Source organism: Glycine max, chromosome 11 (genome assembly GCF_000004515.6).
Source record: "Glycine max cultivar Williams 82 chromosome 11, Glycine_max_v4.0, whole genome shotgun sequence".
NCBI classification, from domain to species: domain Eukaryota; kingdom Viridiplantae; phylum Streptophyta; class Magnoliopsida; order Fabales; family Fabaceae; genus Glycine; species Glycine max.
The window spans coordinates 36,717,173-36,739,196 of record NC_038247.2 but is presented as its reverse complement, the minus strand read 5'-3'; the positions used below and the strand labels follow the sequence as shown (position 1 = coordinate 36,739,196).

At 29.9% G+C, this 22,024-nt stretch overlaps 1 protein-coding gene and 1 pseudogene across 3 annotated transcripts; both read right to left on the bottom strand.

Annotated features, from left to right (window-relative positions):
• Window positions 1-6,966: 6,966 nt before the first annotated feature.
• Window positions 6,967-10,802, bottom strand: GMP2 (mannose-1-phosphate guanylyltransferase 1-like). Of its 3 annotated transcripts, none has more exons than NM_001253259.2 (6): window positions 10,656-10,787; window positions 9,086-9,139; window positions 8,782-8,917; window positions 8,433-8,495; window positions 8,084-8,323; window positions 6,967-7,933 (listed from the first exon to the last, which is right to left on the bottom strand). In NM_001253259.2, the coding sequence occupies exons 3-6, from the start codon at window positions 8,890-8,892 to the stop codon at window positions 7,262-7,264; spliced, it is 1,086 nt and encodes a 361-aa protein (NP_001240188.1). In that variant the 5' UTR covers window positions 8,893-8,917; window positions 9,086-9,139; window positions 10,656-10,787; the 3' UTR covers window positions 6,967-7,261. The 3 variants fall into 3 exon arrangements, with proteins under 3 accessions (NP_001240188.1, XP_006590281.1, XP_014618977.1); XM_006590218.4 differs by having other exon boundaries at window positions 6,996-7,933; window positions 9,086-9,159; window positions 10,656-10,802; XM_014763491.3 differs by lacking the exon at window positions 9,086-9,139 and having other exon boundaries at window positions 6,996-7,933; window positions 10,656-10,794.
• A 7,576-nt stretch (window positions 10,803-18,378) lies between these two features.
• On the bottom strand, window positions 18,379-21,251 carry LOC100793372 (probable mannose-1-phosphate guanylyltransferase 3; annotated as a pseudogene).
• Window positions 21,252-22,024: the final 773 nt, after the last annotated feature.

Sequence of the window (22,024 nt, the reverse complement as noted above, 5' to 3'; positions counted from 1 at the left end):
TCATATACTATCTTAATTAAAAATTTTACGGATCAAATATTAGTTAAAGAATCTAAAAAGATTCAAAGAATAAATACAAATTTAATCCTAAAAATTAAAGTTGTAATTTGATATCCGTATAACATAGTCAACAACACTCAACACTATTAATATATAAATAAGTCAATATGGATTGAGAATTACTAATTTGGGGGAAAGAAAGTACTCATATGAAGTATTCACCATAAAGCAATAGTTTTGTAAATTAATAGTAGTTGCTTAAAGAACAAATTTGGAATATTGGGCATTAATATCTATATACAGTAAATAGCAATAGCGTTTTGACAACTTCCCTCTCTTTATCTTTTTCAAAATTCCATTCCTAAGCTACGAATACAAATCGTTATCCTATTATTCCTTATATATCAAAACAAACCCTTCTGTATATCTTCTATTTGACATGGCAAGCAACAAGCAAAAAGTTTCTTCATCGTGCTCATGAGTCCACATACAAAGGGAATCTACGTGCACTTAATTAGGTATATATCATTTATTGGAAGGAAAGACAATCCTGCGTTCGTTAACAAATTATAAAAATAAAAAATAAATTAAATAAATAACGGGGATCGTAGATTCGTAGTCGTAGATAATAAAATGACAAATGGAAGGTGTAGATTTGGTTGTTATTGTAATGCTGTTTTGTAAATGAGCTCATGATAGGGTAGCTTTTTCTTTTAGTTTTTGGGACCAACCATAACATATGAAATAGAAAGCGGTAGTGGTTATCACTTATAATATCATTAACTAAAGTTAATTACTCAAAACAGAGAAAGATATTGAACTAACGAGTGAAAGTTACCCAAGGGAAACATTGCACATACTGATTTTGTAAATAATAAGAAGCTAATGGTGAACGTCAAAAACCGGAATTTTCATACTCTTGCACAAGAGGAATAATAACAACGGCGTGGAAATAGCAAATACAACTCATTTTCTCGTAGGAATAAAAATGGAACTTACCTTAGAATAATTAATTCATAGAACGAATAATCTTTTAAAACTTAAACCAAATATCAGAATCATTTTTTGCAAGATTCTCAATAATAAATTAATAAAAGCTTGAAACAAACGCTCGAAAACGTTCGAATGGAAATGTCTTTGTAGGGGGTGACCGAAAATCATATTTATTTTTTTAAAGGAAAATTTATATTTATTTTTCTTTTAAAATAAATAAAATTATATTTATCATTTTATTAGAAAAATGATGAGTTGAATCTAAGGATTTATTAGGGTAGGACAAGTCTCAATCAAGACTCATACAATGTTTACAAATTAAATACTTACCAATAAAATTCTCACATAAATAACCATGTTAGACTCATGCTTTTAATGAGATGTATGATTTTTACCAACTGTAGTAACTTTTTGTTGGCCGATTGAAAATTATTCTTAAATTTGGACGGCTAAAAAATATGTGTGATGGTATTGTCCAAGTTGTTGTAGTCGCATACTTGTAACGTTTCGACTTCCGAATATATTGCTTCCAAGGAAATGATGGAAACAAAACAGAGAAATAACGATTCTCAATGCTCAGATGTAGCTTTATTAATATTTTTCAGTTTTTGGAAAAGAATCTTTGAATTTTACTAGCTTCATGTTATAGTATTTGTATGAGATAATTAAAAAGAAAAAGTAAGATAGAAACAATTAAAGAAAAATGAAAAAGCCTTCTTATTACCCATTAGAAAGATCATCATCATTGTAAATATATAGAAGGGACGCTGAAAACTAGGAATTTCAAAAGAAAACAGTAAAGAAAACCATCTTACAACGAAATTGGCTTTGCAGCTATATCAGATACATATCTCGATCCGTTTACCAAACAATTGGGTAGCTAGTGGTAACTGGAAAGTCGTAACCTTTAATCTTGGTAACATTTCTAATAGCCATAAAGTTGAGACTAATTAAATTGTGCCCAATACAAATCAAGAAATTAAATACTTTGCTGCAAAATGATTAATTAATTGAAGTTTCTTGGCAATAGTTAACTTAGTCCCACTAATTAACTTTAACACGAGCGATTAAGAATTTGTTAGGAACTCCTACCTTCTTTAGAGTGAGTATGAATCGCTTAACGTTAATTTTTCTCTTGGTGGGAAATCAATCTCTTCTCAGGAGAGATTCCTTTACACTTAGAGATTAATTGCGTAGATAGTTACAATTGGAGCATATACAATAATTTTTTAAGTGAATCTCTACTGATAACTCTAACATGTCATTCTCGCTCTATCCAAATAGTTCGGGGATGTTTCTCCATTCTACACCTTTTTGTTATAAAAACAAAGAAAAAAGTTAACCTAATTCTTTTTCTTAATTTCACATGATTCTTGGAAAAGCACTTTTCCAAAGTGACTGATGCTTTGCTATTTCAGCCTGCAGCATGCACATAATAGCCAATCACATAAGAGAAAACTCGTGATCTGCTCTTAGAATTAAGCTGAAGCACATGTTTCATCTGGATAAAGTGGATGTCTGTCTTCAATCTCTAAAGTGGATATATATGTAGGTCGTCTTTAACCATGTGTTTAGGCTTATTAAATTAGATTGATGATGTACATTTTTTAAGCATAACAGCAGAGACATCTGCTTAGGCAGCTTTGAGCTTTATCCAGTAGCTATCTTTATATAGAAGTTAAGATACATATTATAATGAAAATATATAGAGAAGTTAAGATACATATTATAATCAAAACAAGGGAAGAAGGAAAGTCATCATCCTCAAATCTCTAAATTTTCTTTACGAGAAAAGCCATTATTTCTGACTCAGACCACATGTTAGGGTAACCTTGTAGATACTATTTTTCCCTACATGTAAAACACTGGCGTAGAATCTTTCAATTTCTTCAAGTAATTGACAGTCATATGTTAGTCATGAAATCAGAAGAAATTGCGGTACAAATGCAAAGTTTGTATCTAAGCACCAATTACTAACTAATTGCAATTTAGCAGCTAGCAATAATATAAGTATAGTTCCTCTGATATTAGCTCCATAATTTTGTTTCCTCTTGTTTAAAATAAGACCATTTTAATATAAAATATAAACATTTTCCAAGGTTTAGCTTTTATATAATTTATATGATCTATAAAAATTAGCAAACAAGCTCATGCAAAACCTTGTGGCTTCCTCTGACAAATTGGAAGTTATTTTGCAATTTTGAATATATCAAAATCAATTTTTTAGTAATATTACATCGTCATGACTCACGCCAAAATTATTTACCAGCAGAAATAGAAGTAGCAAACATTAAGGCGAACAAATTTGCTTTTTTATTTTGACAAGGACGAACAAATTTGCTATTTACTAGTATAATGGGTCAATTTGTTTAAATTTGAAAAATTATTTTTATAAAAGTGTTTTTTAAAAATTGATTTTTTAAATCAAATAAGATTTGTTTCTTAAAAAACGGTTACTTTTTTAATTAAAAAAAATAGTTTAAGTAAACACATTAAAAATATAAAAGAAAATACTTATTTTATTAATAAAAAAACTTTTTTACAAGATAAACTAATTAAACAAACAGCCCTATATATGCTTGCCGTGAGGTACAGAGTTCGGATGATGAAGGCAAGGGGAAACATATCACGTGCATGCAATCAAGTTAATATTGATAAAAATGAGAGTCTTTTTGGGTACGATCCGTTTGAAAAAAAAAATGTTGCTGATATTAGTATTGGGGACAAAACAATTATAGAAGTTAGATGAAAAGATGCATTTCAAAACTATTAAAGTTATGAAGTCGGTTAAGATACTAAGTTAGTGGTCCAATTTGTAGGCTAATAATTAAGTCGGTTTGACTTGATATATATTAAAAAATTTAATAAGTTGATAATACAAGTTCACAAATAATAATTCAATAACACAAGTTTTGGGTATTTTTGGAGTGTCTTTTTAGTTTTTTTTTTTACGTGAAACGGGTTTTAAAAATTGATTCGGATCACTGGGACCGAATTTGACCGAGTCATCCAAGATGCATGGTCTATCTAATAACCAAATTGACCTAATTATGCCACTGAATTTCGGTTAAACCAATCCAACCTGATTTTTAAACTATATTTAAAAGGATATTACCTTTTAGTTTTTATAACAGTTTGTTATATTATAAGAGTGTGAAGGTAATAAAAAGCAAATTAGTTCTCAAGTGCACCAAACTGTTTTGGGTTCAATTTGAATAAATTTGTTAGACTCTAAATCAATCCAATTCAATTGGGTTCTAAATCAATTCAGTTCAAATTATTTTATTTTTTTGCTTAAATATATTTTTTTTACTGTTTTTTTAGTATTTTTTATTTTATTTTTTATAACTCTTTTCATTTTAATTTTTGTAAAATGTGTTTATTTTGTTTTATGTCTTAAACCACTTTAGATAATATTTTTTTACTGTTCAAAACATTTTTTTTATTATTCAAATTGTCATCTAAAGCATCTTAAAAACAAAAAATAAAATAAATATATTTTACAAAGACTAAAAAAATTATAAAGACAAAAAAAACACTAAATTACATGAAAAAATATATATTTAATTTTTTTTCACAACCTTTAACCTCCAATTGTTCTTCCAACACTCCATTACATTCCCAAAAGCCCAATGGGAAAGAATATTAAATAATATTCTCCCCAACGTTATACAAGGGAATTGATTTTCTCCCCAACGTTATACAAGGGAATTGATTTTCTCCTCAACTTTAGAATTTTAATCATTTATAAATAAATAGTATTAATATTAAATTTTAAAACACAAAGGATTAATACAGTGGTGTAAAAAAAATTTGAGTTAATGACATTTCTCATGTATATTATAAAAAAAAAATTCACTTAAAGTTTTTCTAATTGTTATATTGATTATTTAATTTTATAATAGATGTTCAATTGAACTGAATTTAATGCTTCTAATTGTATTTAATGAAAAATTAAGTTGTTGACATTAATGTTACTTTTATATATATATATATATATATATATATATATATATATATATATATATATATATATATATATATAATTTTAATAATTAAATATTAATTTTGAAATTTGAATATTAAGTAATAATATTTTTTTGATACAATTTTCTTTCAAATTAATAACTAAGGATAAAATTAAATAATAAGTTATTATGTATATATATTAATATACTCAATTTTTTAATTTAATTTTATTCAAATTTTAAATATTGTTATATATGTTATAATAATAATAACTTTTCTGAAAAACAATATATTACTATATATTTAAAACTTGATAATTCTATTTATGTATATTTATTTAAAAAAATATACTAAATACAAATATCAAAATATATCATCTAAACAAATCGGTGCAACATACTAGTTTAGAATATAGTACAAATCCGTGCAACACACTAGTTTAGAATATAGTATGTATAAGTAAATTCACTTGAACTTTTGATAATTGTTGGATCAAAATTTTAACTTCATAGTTGTTAGTTGTTAAATTAATTCAATTATGTGACATTTACATCAATATTTTTGAGATGTTAAATCAAAACTTTAACTTCACGTATTATATTTTTCAATGTGATATAACATTAATGGAAGATTATTAATTTTTAAAATTTAATCTTTTACATATTTTTTTTATGAATGATAACTATGATTCAATATCTTGATTTATTATTATTATTATTATTATTATTATTATTATTATTATTATTATTATTATTATTATTATTATTATTATTATTAAATGGATCGAAATAGAGAAAATTGTTAAAATAAGAGATAATATAATTAGTTTAAAATAGTATTACTTAGTGCTCTCACTTCTTTTAACAACAATTATAACAATAATGTAATACAATTTAAATGGTACTAAATGAGAGTATTCAATTTATGATGCTATGTTAGTCCATTCAAATTTTCAATAATATCACATAATTCAAATTAATATATTTAAAATCATTAAAAATATTCTTTTAAAATAATTAATAACTATATCTATTCTATAAAAATTACATTATTTTAATAAATTCGAAACAAATTTTAATTTTAGATAATAAATGCATTTAAAAATTACTACATATTAATGTTATATCAAGAATAAATTAAATAAAGGGTCAAATTTAATAATTATATAATATTATAAATTTAGATAAGAAACAAATACCTATTGAATGTAGGCAAGTTAACAATATTATAAATTTAAATTTTATTTCAAAAAATCGATAGAAAATACTAATATTTAATGACAACACATAATTTATGATATTTTTCCATCAATGATTGTTCCAGAATGATTAACATGTCAATAAATACATCCACTTTCTTGAAGACTAAATGTGTATCTTTTACAATAAATTAAGAGTATAAAAAAACATTAACAAGTAATGCATTTTAAAAGTGTGTTCAGGTTTCTTTTAATTAGAACGAAAACAATAAACTCATTTGTTTCTTATAAAAAGAACCGGTAGTATGTATTCATATTTATTATTTTTATATTCTTTTTAAATTTATATTTTTCACATAAAAAAATAAACTTAAAAAGAAAAAATAAATGTTTTATCATGTTTTTTTTTCTCCATTCACATCAATTATATATGTGAAAAGTTATATAAGTTTGAAATTACTTATATCATTATTATGATTATGTGCTATAAAATTAAGAACATATCTTTAATCATTTTAAAGTTAAATTTAATGTTTATGTATTAATAATATAAAATAATTTTATATCGTCATTTAATCAAAGTGGATCATTTTTTTAAAAAAATAAAAATTAACACATTTATCATGATTGTAATTGTGAATGTAAGATTAGAATTTTGACAAGTTTGATTTATGTAGACTTTTGGATTGTAAATGTAAGATTAGAATTTTGACTCAAGAAAGGCTTGAAAATAAGATCCAAATTGGGTCTCCATGGTCCAGACACATAATACAAAGTACAGAACACATAAAATGCACACCCATTGGGGTCCGTAATATGGAAATATACCTAGGACTAGGAAAAAGTTTCCAAGTTTTTTCGTTTCATGACAGAGGTCCACCATTATCTGGTTCTTAGCGGAATTTATCTCAAATAATTACAGAGAAATCTTGGCTTAAAAAGATAGATAAATAACACTGAATATTACACAACTTGTAAAATATGTAACAAAGAAAAACGGATTGGGATGCGGGAAAAAAAAAAAAAAAGAAACAAACAAACATTTCAGACACAAAAACTTACAACTTCCTAATCACATGCTATGAATTTAAGACAGTAGCCTCACATGACTATCTCTGGCTTCAGAATGTTTGACTTGATCTCCTTGTGAGGCAAAACTACGCCACCATTGCTGTAAACTTCATCACAAACATGAACATCTTCTCCAAGGATAGTCATATTCTCCACACGGGCCCATTGCCCAACAGTGGAATGCCACCCAATGATACTGTTGGATATGCAAGTATGCTTTTTAATCCGAACTCCTCGCATAACTGTGCAGCGTGAAAGCCTGACACCTGAGTCAACAACACAGCCAGGACCAATGGCAACATCAGGTCCAATGAGACATCCCTCACCAATAGTGGCAGTTTCATGCACAATGACATTCCCCACAAAGTGAGGACCACTGGCCAGTTTAGAAGGAGACTTTTTCCTCAGCGAGTCCAGGTAAAGTGTCAGGCCAGAAATATAGTCCTTTGGTTGTCCAATGTCCATCCAGAATCCTGGCAGGACCATTGCATATAGCTTTTTATCTGCTGCAATCTTTGGAAACACCTCTTTCTCGATAGAAGTGGGCCTCAGTTCAATTCGATCCAAAACTGAGGGGTTCAATAGGTAGATTCCAGCATTGATTTTGTTGCCAACAAACAACTTTGGTTTCTCTACAAATCTCTCAACCTGCCCGGTAGTCTCCTCCATCACAACCACACCATATTTTGATGGCTCATCGACCTATGTAAATAAATGGAAAAAAATTTATTGAAAGCTCTAATCTGTACCATTTATAATATATATAATATGAACTATATATATATATATATATATATATATATATATATATATATATATATATATATATTTATATCGTTTCAATTTTGTTACCTTTGTCACCATTATGGTAGCCTCTCCTCCGTGTGTTTTGTGGAATTGAATCATTTCTTTAAGTGGGTACTCACTGATAACATCACTGTTGAGAACAAAAAATGGCTCTCCAGAGTCACTTATTAGCTTATCCCTCGCAAGAGCCAAGGGGCCTGCAGTACCTAGCGGTTCAGTTTCTTGAGAACAAGTGATTTTGATACCAAGCTTTGTCTCAAACTCTTTCAAGAAATTCAACATGACCTGCAAGAGGAAATTTTGCATAAGTCAAATAAAGAAACTTTATTTACATTAATCTAGTGTAAATAAAAAAAAAACACCATAGCATGGTGAGGGGATATGAAATCCTTACCTCTGGTTGGTAATTGATAGCTAGCACCACTTCATTGACGCCAATGGCCTTGAGAGCCTCTATCTGTAAATCAAGTATAATTAAAAGATAAATCTGCAGGGTGGTATACTAAGAAATATTTAAGACAAATATATATATATATAAGGCACACACATATGTACCTGGGCTTACACAGACAGCAATAGGATGGCGAGGAGAACAAATACAAAAAAAGTAGAAAATTCTAGCAAAAAAAATTATGGCTGTGTAGCATTTCCCTAAAAACTTCCACCAATTCATCAAAAAACAAAGCTCATCTCTAATTTACACATGTAAGACTTCAAGAAAAGAGACATAAAAAATGCCTTACCTGATGAAGAATCATGGGCTTGTTAGCAAAATCAACAAGAGGCTTGGGAACACTGAGTGTCAATGGCCTCAACCTTGTTCCAAACCCTCCAACAAGAATTAGTGCCTTCATGGTGATATGATGCCCTTTGCTTTTCCTGTAAATTATGACTTTAGAACCAGATCAAGGAGTAACAGAACACAGACTCAAATATGAGAAATAAATTTCACTCTGCTCTATTATAAACATGCATGCCAGGAAAGAACTTGCACCGAACTCTTCACTGACATTTGTAAAAATTAAACAACTGGCAAAGAATTTGCACCTGAGGTGACGGGTGTTCAAAGGAGTGTGACACGAATGCAGCTAAAGATGGTAACTGAAATGAGAAAGAACGGTCTGTCAAAGAAGCTTAAGACGTAAGACCCTGATGATAACTTTACACTCGTCCAAATTCAAAAAGAAGCAACAACAAGATCAAATTATGTGTCATTACAAGAATCATAGATCTACAAAGGAAAGTAAATGACGCGTACGATTTAGCCAGATATGAAAACAAAGACAAAATCCAGCTATACAATGTCGCTAGCTTTTAATGAGAACGACAAAAATGGTTCAATCCCAGCAAAAGGTTTATCCATAAGCGGTGCTATGTATAAACCAGAATCCCGGTACATTGTAAACATTTGCATTCTGCTGATAATTTCATAATGAGGCTGTTTCCTTCTTTCAAATAAATAAGATTTCCTGAATAACTTTTGGATTAAAAGATCTTCACTTAAGAAGCCTTCAGAATAAAGTGCATTGCATTGATTCAGCATTAGAGAAACAAATATTCTACACATACAGATATGCGAAACAGTGATATATTATTAATTACAAACAGTCATCTTTTGCCTGCTCTGTCAAAGAATTGAGCTTAAAGAAAATGCACAAAAATGGTGTACAACATTGAGCGTACTCTCATAAAGTAGTTAATCCTCACCATATAACCATATATAGATGGTTGATATTGGATTTAAGGAAAATCAATGTTGACTATTCTTGTATACTTATATTGTCAAAATTAGTTCTTTTCAGCTTCCTCTTACACTTATTTGCCTCCTATGCATAATTATATATATACATCAAGCAAAAGATTGAGTACAGCATTAGAGCAAATAGAATTGAGTTTCATGACGTCACCATGGATAAAAAGCTCCTTCTTTGTATTATTTTCAGGAATAAATTTCTCAAAAAGAGCACATCTTGGAGAAAATATAGGAGGGAATTATTTATCTAGCTGAAGCTTTCTTGTTGGTCTCTCTATCTAGCTGAAGCAAACTTTCTCAAGTAACTTGTACTGTATGGATCTCCTAGATCCATTGGACCCAAGTTCAATAAGGCCAGCCCAATTTTGCATTGCATATGAGAATCCTATACAATTTACTCTTTTCTCATCATGGCATCAGAAAGTTCAGTAGTATTTATATTTTTAATAATTCTCATACAATACATCACGAAAGCTTGAGTTGAAGCAAAGCGGGAAAAGGCACCAAATCCATGAAAATAGAAATCAAATTACATAGCATATAAAACAAAAATAAAACACAAAAATAAAGAAGAAAAGTACATAAATGAAGCATTAATAACAGCACCAGATCTGATACATACACAATTGTTTTCATATAAATTCAACACAAAATGAGACTAAAACACAATACAATCACACAGACACCTTGTGAAGAAACAACAAAACAAGACAGAGTAAACACGAATTCAAACAGAAACGATCAATTCAGAATCATAACATACGCAAATTACATTGTCTGATAACTCATTCACCTCAACTCAATTCCATGCAGAAAGCTCACATAAAAAAATAAAAATCCAAAGATGAAGAGAGCAGAATTCACCTGAGACAAAATTGAGATCCGTCCGCGGGCGAATCAGAAACCCCTAAACTCGAGCGAGTCAACCAGGCGAGTCAGAGAGGGTCTCGAAGAACAACCCAACGGTCTCCAGTCGTGAGGTGTTACGATGGCGTTGGTCACCGCTCGTCATCGTCCTTCTTTATATACGCGCCAACTATACATTCCAGAATAAATTATTTATTTTGTTATTTATCTTTTTTTTAATTTGATAATTTATCTTTTAAAAAGTTGAATTGATTATTTATTTTTTAATTTAATTTTTATCTTAATTTTTTTATTTAATTTGATGATTCAGTTTATTTAAAATTAACATCATTAATCATTTAAAAATAAAATTTTGATTCAATTAGTTTTCCTTTTCCTGTATTTTATTTTTAATTAAAAAATTTATTCTTAAATGATTAATCATATCAATTTTATTTGAATAATTAAAAAAAAGATAAATATCTAAAATATTTTTTTAAAGATAAAAGAGAATACAAAAATAAGATAAAATATCATATTGAATTTTTTAAATGATAAATAACTAAACTGAACCAATAAAATAAAATATCTAATAAATTATTTATCCTACATTCTATAGCTATGCACGCTTTTCTTTACCTTTTTTTTTCTAATTATTATTATTATTATAATTAATTCGATTCCCTTTTCCGTCTGTCAAGGAACCTTAGGCCTTGTTTGGTGAAAGCGTCGGTGGGTACGGCTTTTGCGATTTCGCCCACTAATGGCAGTTTAGCTTTCCCTCGTCGGCTTAATTTGGTTTTTGTTTTACGGGTTGATATTTCATTTTCTTCCTTAACTCTTTCTTCTTTCTATGGTATTGTGATTGTTAAAGGAAATTAAATTAGGGAAAGATACTAGGAAATAAGTCATAGTGTATTATCGTTATTTTATTTTATTTTTTTTAAACCACAATGGTTAGTTTCTGGCCAAGCCAGAATATTCCTATACTAGATAAGTTTTTCTTTATAGTGTCAAATAACGATTTCTGAAAAACAACCTGTTTATGCTGTCGGTAGCGTTGAGAAAAATACTAAAAGATGAAACTTGTAACCAATAATTCAAAACGACTACTTTACTTTACGTGTTTTTATTGTGATGCTAAATTTTAATATATAATACTGTACGTAATATTTTTTTTCTTTATGAAATTCACAGAATTTCAATTTTCAACAGAGTTAATAATCTTATATTTGAATGCTTTTCGTGAATTTCATGACAAAATATTGTAAAATGTACTGTTGCTAAGATTATGTAACATGAGTTTAATAATTATACATTATTAATATAAAAAAATTACTGTCAATGAATTGTAAATTATCTTTTTATATAATTTTTAAAATATTTATAATAAATGTCAATATACTTTTTTTATTAAAAAAATATCATGATCACTTCATTTTATTGATAATAATATCCTGAATACAAGTAGAAATGTAATAAAAAATTTAAGAGCTAACAAGAACTCACTCGTTTCTAAGTGAGTTACTGAATTAGTTTGCTTCCTAACACAACTTAACTCAAATTATTGACAAACAAACTAAGTTTGTACCTTTTTAACTGAGACTACACTAAAAAAAAATTGAGTAAATACTTATTATACACATATACTATAGTTTATGATTAAATAATTGAGTAAAACTGTTTTAGATTTTCATGTAAATTTTCTATAATTAACTTTTCATTAAAAAAAATTGACAAAAATGAGCAAAAGACTTCAATTTTGCTTCAACTGAAAGATCCCTAAAAGGTAGGAAGTATTCATGGTATCAAGTCCGTTTAGATTCCATTTATTGTTCATATTCATCCCTTACATAAGTGGATATCCCTATAAGCTGAAGCTATAACTTTTACAAATAAACATGCACCGAACCAGTAAAGTTTGACTTCATATCCGGGGTATAATGAACTTGATTCAGAAATTCACATAATAACGGGATTATTTCATTTATTATTCCTGCATATACTGCAACAAAAGTTTGTGGGTTTAGATTTAGACATAAAATACTGCTTTGTGAAAATAAGAAATGGTGGTCATATAGAAAATTTTCTTTTCTGTTTTCTTTAGATTGCAGTCAAAGCCATCAGGAGGTTCATGTAATTAACCAAACTACACGTTGACTTTTGGTTTTTTCCTTTTGCAGAATAGCAAGCAAGTCATTATAAATCTGGCCATTGGGCAGCTTAGGTTTTACTCCGCCGCAAAATTGTTAAAATGTTAATATAATATCACATAAATAATACAGTACTCTCTCTTTCTCATTGTAAATTTTGTGTAAGAAAAAAAAAATTCTACGATTTGTCATTTTATCTTTTTGAATGTAATATTAATTTTGTTCACTTATATATTGTATTTCTTATAATATTAATCATCAATAACAAAATTTATAAATGAATTAAGGTTTAACTGTGTAATTGAATTCTTAATTATAATTAAATTTAAAATTTTAATTTATCTATAAATTATTAAAAAGTTCAATCAAATCCTCTAATTATTAAAAATACTAAATTGTATCTTTTTATCGATTTCATTAGTCTAATTGACGAAATAAATATTTTTATATCTATTATCAATACAACTGATTTATAACAATAAATTTTTCATCAATTTCCAAAGTAATTGATGAAAAAATAAGAACATTTTATATTGGTTGCAATATAACAAATGTAAAAAGACAATTTTATATCATGTAAAAATATTTAATTATTTATAAAATTTCTATCAATAAAACTAACAAAATTGACTTAAAGAGCACAATTGTAGTGTCTTAAATCATTAAAGGATTTAGTTGAGTTTTTTAATAATTGATTAATCTAATTGAATTTTTTAATAATTAAAGGATATAATTATAATTAAAAAATCAGTTATATAATTAAGTGATGAATTAATAATTATATAAGGTTAATTTATAAAATTATCATTCTTTTTTATGTTGAATTTACATTTCTTAGTGTTATTCCATCACTTTTGAATTTAATTCATTAATCGCTTAAAATTGGACATATATAAATTCTAAACACTTTGAACCCGTAAATTTAACATTCTTTTACTGTTTTAAAATATTATTTGAACGAATTGATGCATTTGTCGATGAGTTAACAATAATTATATATAAGATTAATTTATAAAATTATCAATTTTTTTATCTATTTATTAATTTTCTTGATATGTATAAAATAGATGATAATTATTTTGAAACGTAATTAAGAAAAGAGAGACAGAAGCAATACAAAATTGTTCTCAAGACAAAATGTGAAATGAGCACCAACCAGCTAGAACATATAAGGTCTCTACAATTAAGATTGGTCAAATTAATTACGAGAATCATATAAACATGAATGTGAAGTGGTACTTCACCAACGCATGCATTTTTCACCCACTCTCTGCATGCATGGTACTCCGTAGCCCGAAGCACCTCTTCAACCCGCTGTTAGAATCGATATCATGCATGCATGCTAGAATGATAGTGATTAGTGAATGCAAACATAAATGAGGTTTGCAAAAGAAGACACGAAAAGAAATACCTTTGGGAAAATTGGAAGGATAAGAAAAGCTTCAACCGTATAAACACAAGGCACTCACATGGACTCTCACACAGAACCATGATTGCACACGCCACAACCACAACCACAACAACAACACTCACTTTTTACCCAACAATAATCATCGATCAGAACATTTTTGTTGTGTTGAGCGTCTCTTTAGAAGTCTCTGCAACTGCAAAGCAGTGACATGGCTGCATCAACGACCTTGATTTTTCACAAACTTCAAGTTCTCCGTCGTTAGACAAGAAGACCACCAGATCTTGCCGAGGGCTTTGGAAACGGCCAAGACAAGAAGACCGAGGATATATACATTATTTACTTTTAAAAAATTAACGAAAGTTAACACCCATAGATAAAGGAGTGCCAAAGAAATGTCTGAAAAATGAAGGAGACATCACTGTAATTTGTTCAAAAAGAAAATATAACCTTAGTATCCAGTACACGTCATTTACTAGGAACCACAATTTCCTTCATTTTCGTTGAGGGTCAAATTCACAATGTTCACCAAAATCACCATTCAAAAACCATGATATTCCTAACACTTCCATTTATGAAACTAATTAAATTCAGCAGCAAACAAGTTCACTTGACATATGGGACTGATTGTGTGGCAACAAAATACGCTCAAGTTTGCTAAGATGAGATGGGAATGTTATTTTGAATATCTTGAAGCCCACGGACGACACTGTGCTGTAAATCTCTATTATTCCGAATCCTTTGTTGGTCCTTCGATGGTCTCTTTAGCATTACCGCATAAAAATAACGCTCATCGGGAAGAAGAATATTGCATAGCAGCTACATGGAAAGAAGAAAACCATATTAATATATCTTCAGTGAACATTTCAGCACCATGATACTTCTCCTCGGCTCCCATTGATTTAGGTGATTGCTGATTGTATGATTATCAAATTCTCGAGTGAACTGGTTAGTTTTTATGAGTGTATGAGTTTACTTATTCTCTATAAATTGATTCGCATGTAAATTTTTTTTTTAGTAAACTCTAGCTAAAATTGATAAACTCTAAGTAAACTTTGGAGTTTATTATCGAATGAACGAGTTAAAAAAATTAAACTAAAACATAAGTCATGTTGTGTTGTTTTCTGTTTAATGTTCAACATATCTCCATTTAGTGTATTGTTTTTGAATCGAAAATTTTTCACCTGTAATAACATCAAATTCTTATTCTTTAATAACATCAAACTCTCATCCTCCATGAGAATGTTCTACGGCTACTATAACACCTATAAGTTATTATCTAATAATAATATATTACTAGACTTGATTATTTAAATATTGTAAAATTTATTATTTACTATTTTACTTTATTATATTATTAAAATGTTTAATTAATATGTTATTTATATATATATATTATTATTATTTTTACATAAAGTAGATTCTTACAAATTTATGAATTGAATCATTTAGTTGAGTTTATAAAACTCTCGTTAAGTTCTTAAGTTTAATAATTTTGACTGATTGTTACTTGTTCCCTTAGCATAGACCGGCCAAAAGCTGGATACGAGTCTCCATATGGAAAGGGAAAAAACAAAATTAGGTTTCAGACTTAATAAAAATGAAACAATGAGTTTAAGGGGAATGCAAAATATCTGGGTTTGGGTTTGAGAGTTAATGAAACAGGGAGTTTAGCCGAATAGATCTAAGCCACAGATTTAATCTAAAGGTATGTGTCTTTTAAATTGGAGACTCTCCAATCATTGACTCATTGTTAATGGGAGGGGATCCGGATCCGACTGACCTATCTCTCGCCCTAAGTTTTACTTTTACTCCTTATTTTTTTAATAAATTGTTAAGTACACCTAATATTTTAAGTTGGCCACGTAACTAATAAAAGGATTAATTATTAGCCTACTAAAGATTAGATAACAAATTAGTGTATTGCCATTGAAAAATTATCTCTAAAAATAAAATTTGGAGTAGTGCACTATCTCCTACAATACTAATGACGGGTAGGCTGTTAGTAATTTAGACTTGAATTAGAAATTTAGTATATTTCATAAATATATATTTAGGCATTTCATAAATATATTAATAATTATTAAATGAAATTATAATTAATATTATATTTTATAATTAAACAAATACTCAAATAATTTTATAGCAACTATTTAGAAAAGAGTATAAAAGATGTAAATACAATATCTAAAAATAAAAAATTGGCTGATATAAATGTCGATATTCCCCTTATCTCTCGTTTCTTGTAACTTTTGCAGTAGGCCTCCCAAGCAACGAAAATATAATTAAAAATGTAAATTCCACTCAAATATTTTTTTTTTATCACCAAGCATGTATATTATTAATAAAGAGGTACCAATGATACCATGATTTAGAAAACATTCACCGGTCACATCTGACTGTGTCCCTCCCCAATAGTTTCCCAAGAAAAAACATTATACGTGAGATTTTGTATCTATAGACATCACTTTCAGCACACATATTATCCACTCGTGACCCTTTACAACATGACCATAACGAAATACAACATCAAAGTGTAACATAAACCCAATTCCTTTTACAAACTAATCTGAGGCTCTCCCATCTACTGAAGAAACAAGTCCGGTGTTCGACAATCCCATCATAGAGATTGCAGGCTTGACATTGGGTTAGAGAACCATTCGAAGAAAGAGAAATGAAACGCTTTTACATAAGATTCCAACCAAAGCCATGACTTGAATTTAATAGTTTCAACAACAGAGTCCAAGTCTAAAGATTGTTCACCGAAAATAAGATTGTTTCTATGACACCACAATGCCCACACCGTCGCTCCCCAAACAGATTTCCAAACCTTGTTTTTGTGACTTCCCAGCCAACTGCAATCATGGATCATGAAGTGCTGAATCGGTTTCTTATGCATAGCAGAAAATAATCCCAACCATCTATAGCAAGCATTCCAAACATCTATGGCAAATTTACACTTAAACAGGGAATGTTCCAACGTCTCATTGGCTTCTTTGCAGAATGAACACAGTGCCTCCTCCCCTTGTAATATAATCCCTCGCTTGTTTAGATTATCCATCCTCGGAAATCTATCCAACAACATTCTTCAAATGAAAACCTTGACATTTTTTTGGAAAATGTTTTTTATGCCCAAACGACCTACTTCCCTAGGTTTACACACATCTTACCATTTTACCCATGGCACTTTTCTCCTCCCTTTCTCTCCACCCCCATAGGAAGTCCCTTTGCAATTTAATAATTTTACAAGCCACCCTTCTAGGAATCCTTAAAAAGAGAGGGAAAAAAGAGGAAGAGAAAAAAGAACCAAATTAATTAAGATAACCCTGCCCACAGAAGAAAGTGTTTTTTGTTTCCACTTGCTTAACCTAATCCTACATTTTTCTAGGATAGGACCCCACATATTTTCTCTTCTGAGGCTTGCCCCAATCAGTATCCCAAGATAGACAAAAGGTAATGACATAGAATCACAATTAAGAATGCTTGCATAGTTTTGGATGAGAGATGATCCCACACCAATCCCACCAATTTTACTTTTGCTAAAATTGATCTTTAACCCCCGAATCCTTTTCAAAACACCTCAACATTGCCTTCATGCACATAACATTCTCCATAGATTTCTCTGCAAAGAAAAGTGTATGGTCCGCAAATTACAACAAAGAAATTTTCTTTTAAGTTTCCCCACTTTGTACCCCTAGTAGATGCCACCAACCAAAGCTTGTCACATAAGGTCACTCAATCCTTCCACCACAATGAGAAACAAAAAGGGGACAATAGGATCCTCTTGTCTCAAACCTCTCACAAGACTAAACTCCTCTGTTGGGCTACCGTTTACCAAAATTGAAATTGAAGGAGTTCAAGCAAGCTGCTATCTATGATATCCACTTTGAATTAAATGTCATTCTTCCCATCACGTAAAATAAAAATTCCAAAGACACACAATCATATGTCTTTTCAAAGTCAACCTTAAAGGCAAGACAATTTTGCTTCCTCCTCTTTGCATTATCCACCATGCGTTGGCAATAAGCACAATATCTAGCATGTTTCTTCCCCCCACAAAAGCGTTTTGCTTCTCATCAATAATCTTGTGAAGCACCAAATTCCACACAAATATTAATTACTACTAGTAGTCGTCGACCAACCTTGGTTGTTATGCAGGTATAGGTAAAAATAACTACTATAGCAAGCAATCGGAACAATTATTTCGCATTTCTCAGAGGATGTTCTTGACTATTTATACAACAACAAAACTGAAGTAGCAGTAAAAAAAAGTGACGTAGCAATACTCTTTGTTGCATATGCATATCAATAGTTATTTACGAGCTGGGGATGCAACCTTGAAATGGAAGCACCATGGACTAAAATATCATCACCAACAAGCGCTCCTTCTTGAATGATACACTGATATACACTAGCCCATTCCCCAACAGTGGAATGCCACCCAGTGATATTCTCGGATATGACAGAATGCTTTTTAACACGAGTACTTTGCATAGTTGTGCATGATTTGAGCCTCACTCATTTCTCAATGATACAACCAAGACTGATTGCAACATCAGGTCCAATGAGACATCTTTCACGAATTTGGGCAGTCGCATGTACAACCACATTCCCTACAATAAGAGGGTCATTGGCCAGTTCACCAAGAGATTTATTCCTCAGCCAATTCAAGCAGAGTTTCATTCCAAAAATTTAGTCCCTTTGTCCTCCAATTTCCATCCAGAATCCTTCATGCGGCAAGAACATTGCATATAACTTTCTATCAGCAACAGTATTTAGAAACACCTTTGTCTCCATAGAAGTAGGTGTCAACTCAATTCTATTCAATACTGAGGGGTTCATCAAGTACACTCCAGCATTAACTCTGTTACCAACAAATTTTTGTGGTATCTCTTGAAAACTCTGAACCAATCCAGTGATATGATCCATAATAGCCACACAATATTTTGATGGTTCAGTAGCCTTATGAAGTAGATGAAGGACAAAAATAGTAAAAAATCTAATATGATACATAAATATAAATATATATTACCTGACTCACCAACTCAGTAGCCTCTCCATCATGTTCTATGTGAAAGTCAATGATTTGTTTCAGTGGATAGTCGTTGGTAATATATGCATTTAGAACCAAAAAAGGTTCCCGAGAAGCATCTAACAGCAGATCCTTGGCAAGAGCCAAGGGGCCTGTAGTGTCGAGTGGCTCAGCTTCTTCAGAAAGTGTAATTTTGAGGCCTAACTCAGCCTCAGAAACATTTTTGAAATTTAGCATAGCCTGCAATAAAAATGTTTTGCCAATGTCAATGAAAAAAAAATTAAATTCTTCTCAGTTCTAAGTAAGGCAATTAATCCTTACTTCTAAAAACCCAAGAAAAATAAGTATCATGTTACAATATTTCGCAAGCATATCAAATCACACAAATAACATAAAATGAAAAGTCCAAGTATCATTTTTCCGAGGGACTCGCATAATATCAAGCATTTGTTCACAATTTGTCAACTAAAATTAATGAATAAAGAATTAAGTTTCCAAGATGATTTGAGTGAACATTAATCCTATTCTATCATCAAATTCAATAACAAGGAATTTAAAGAACAATAAGGCTTTTTTTTATATCAAATATGTAATATGCAGTAAAATTTTAGTTAACAAAACGATAAGGAAACGTTGTCGGGGCTGGACTTCGTGAGTTACAACCTCTCATGTATCATAACAATAATGGAATCAACATAAACTCATACACTGATTCAATATATCTCCATGCAATAGTTCATCAATTTCCAATTCCTTAGATAATTGAGGTCAAATTCCAACACTAAACCCCCTAATCCCTTAGAAGGTGTTAATAGAGGAATTTGCATTAATCATAAGCATAAAATGAGATCATTAAATTTACATCCATTCCTAGGTCTAGATTCAATGACTTTTCTACTTCAGTCCAAGAGTTAAAAAGATCCTCCCAACCACAAATTAACTCACACAAATCATAGGTAATCAAATCATAAAGCAATTTAAGCATAGAAGTAGAAAAAACAATATATTAAATGAGAATGGAGTTAAGGTTTACAAGCAATACATGAGTGGGTCTCACTAGATCCAACCCCAACAACTCTAGATTTAGCTACTCCTTACCATTAAGATGCAGAAATTCCATGGAGAAATGAAGGTTTCAAGAGGAGAAGCCATGAGAGGAGTTCTCAGGTCACTATCAAAGCAAAAAGGGTTTTGAGAATTGTGCAGAATGAAAAGTGTCAGAGCCAACACACTAAAATCTCTTAAAAAGAATACAACATGTGCCAAAATTAAGTCATCGTGTTTGTTAACAGCCTCCTGACCAGCGCTTAAGCGCCAGCTACTCTTCCTCTCTACTAGACACTGTCTTTTGGCGCTTAAGCGTCAGTTGCCTCTCCACAGACACATGTTGAAATCTGTCTTTTTGCCCCTTTTCTTCATGTTTCTTTATCCATCATCACTTCATCATGATCTATAATCCAAATTTAATCTTAATTAGCATAAACTTGATTAAAAACAAATAACCTCAGAAGAATTTTATTTATTTACAAGTCACTATCAAAAAGAGCAATTAATCATTCCATTCAACTTGAAGAGGCAATTATCATATCACTTCCTCGACCACAGCAGCCTTGAGAGCTTCTAAACTGTAAAACAAACTAGTATAATTGAAAAAAAGATAAATTCGTACATCACACAACTTTGACGAATTCATTCAAAAACAAAACTTATCCCTAATTTATTCATGTAAGCATGTAAGACTTCAATAAAAGAAAAGAGGCTTCAAAAACCATACCTGATACAAAACTATGGGATTGTTAGCAAAATCAAGAAGGCATCTAGGAAGCTTGCATATCAAATGATTAAAGGGTGTTTGACGCCCTCCACTCTGATTAAAGAACAAATATGTAAAACTCATATAATGCAGAAACAGAAAAGTGTAAACTTCAAACAGGAAATGGGATTAATACTGCATGTGGTTGCAATTCTTTTTTAAAACTCCATAGGATCCTAAACCCTTTTTTTCGTTATTATTTAGTTAACTTACATGGGAAACTTGAAATAATAAATCAATTATATAAATATTTATGTTGTAAGTAATTCATATTGTTATTGTTAGTTAGTGGTCAAGTCAGTTATATTAGTTAATGGGCCTGCCTATAGATTTGTTAGAGCCCAAACTGTTAGTGTGACAGTTGGTATTAGTTGGACTTAGGTCAAGTGTATAAAAGTTGTTATGTGTATACTAGTAAAAAATAGAGTGTAGTAGTGTGCAATAGAGTGCACTATCAATTTGATTTCTTTTTCTTTTTCAACTTTTATAAAATATTGTGTTGTGAGTGTGTGTGAGATAGAGTGTTCTTGCACTAACAATTTATATGTTTGCTAGAAATAAAGAAAGAAAGAAATAAAAAAGGTGCGAACGTGCAAAAAAAAAGTGTTTAAAAGACTATAACTATCAAACTATATAGACTTAAGAAGCCATGCCACAAAGACAAAATCCCATTATGTTAATACATGATTCTTTATGGCTTACTTTGATTTGCTATGCTATCGGATCATGACCTATGCACATAACAAAAAGTAAACAAGAATCATATACAAATTACATAGTCTTAGATAACTAACGCAATGCATATAGAACTTGAGAATATCAAAGAAAAAGATAAACCAAAAAACAAGTTGAATTCACCTAAGTGAGTTAAATAGAGTCAGAGTCCTGAGCTATTGCATGGTCCTCTAGCTCCTTCTATTTTATTTTTGGGTCCGTAAAGGCTATCTAAACAAATTTGGGAATTAAAAATGAAGGCTTAAA

What these genes read in the sequence shown, in the direction of transcription:
- GMP2 (XM_006590218.4), bottom strand. Translation starts at nt 8,892, where the DNA reads ATGAAGGCACTAATTCTTGTTGGAGGGTTTGGAACAAGGTTGAGGCCA. An exon ending in AGCCCATGATTCTTCATCAG is followed by an intron (nt 8,496 to 8,781) that starts GTAAGGCATTTT and finishes CTTGATTTACAG; the next exon opens with ATAGAGGCTCTCAAGGCCAT. An exon ending in CTATCAATTACCAACCAGAG is followed by an intron (nt 8,324 to 8,432) that starts GTAAGGATTTCA and finishes TTCCTCTTGCAG; the next exon opens with GTCATGTTGAATTTCTTGAA.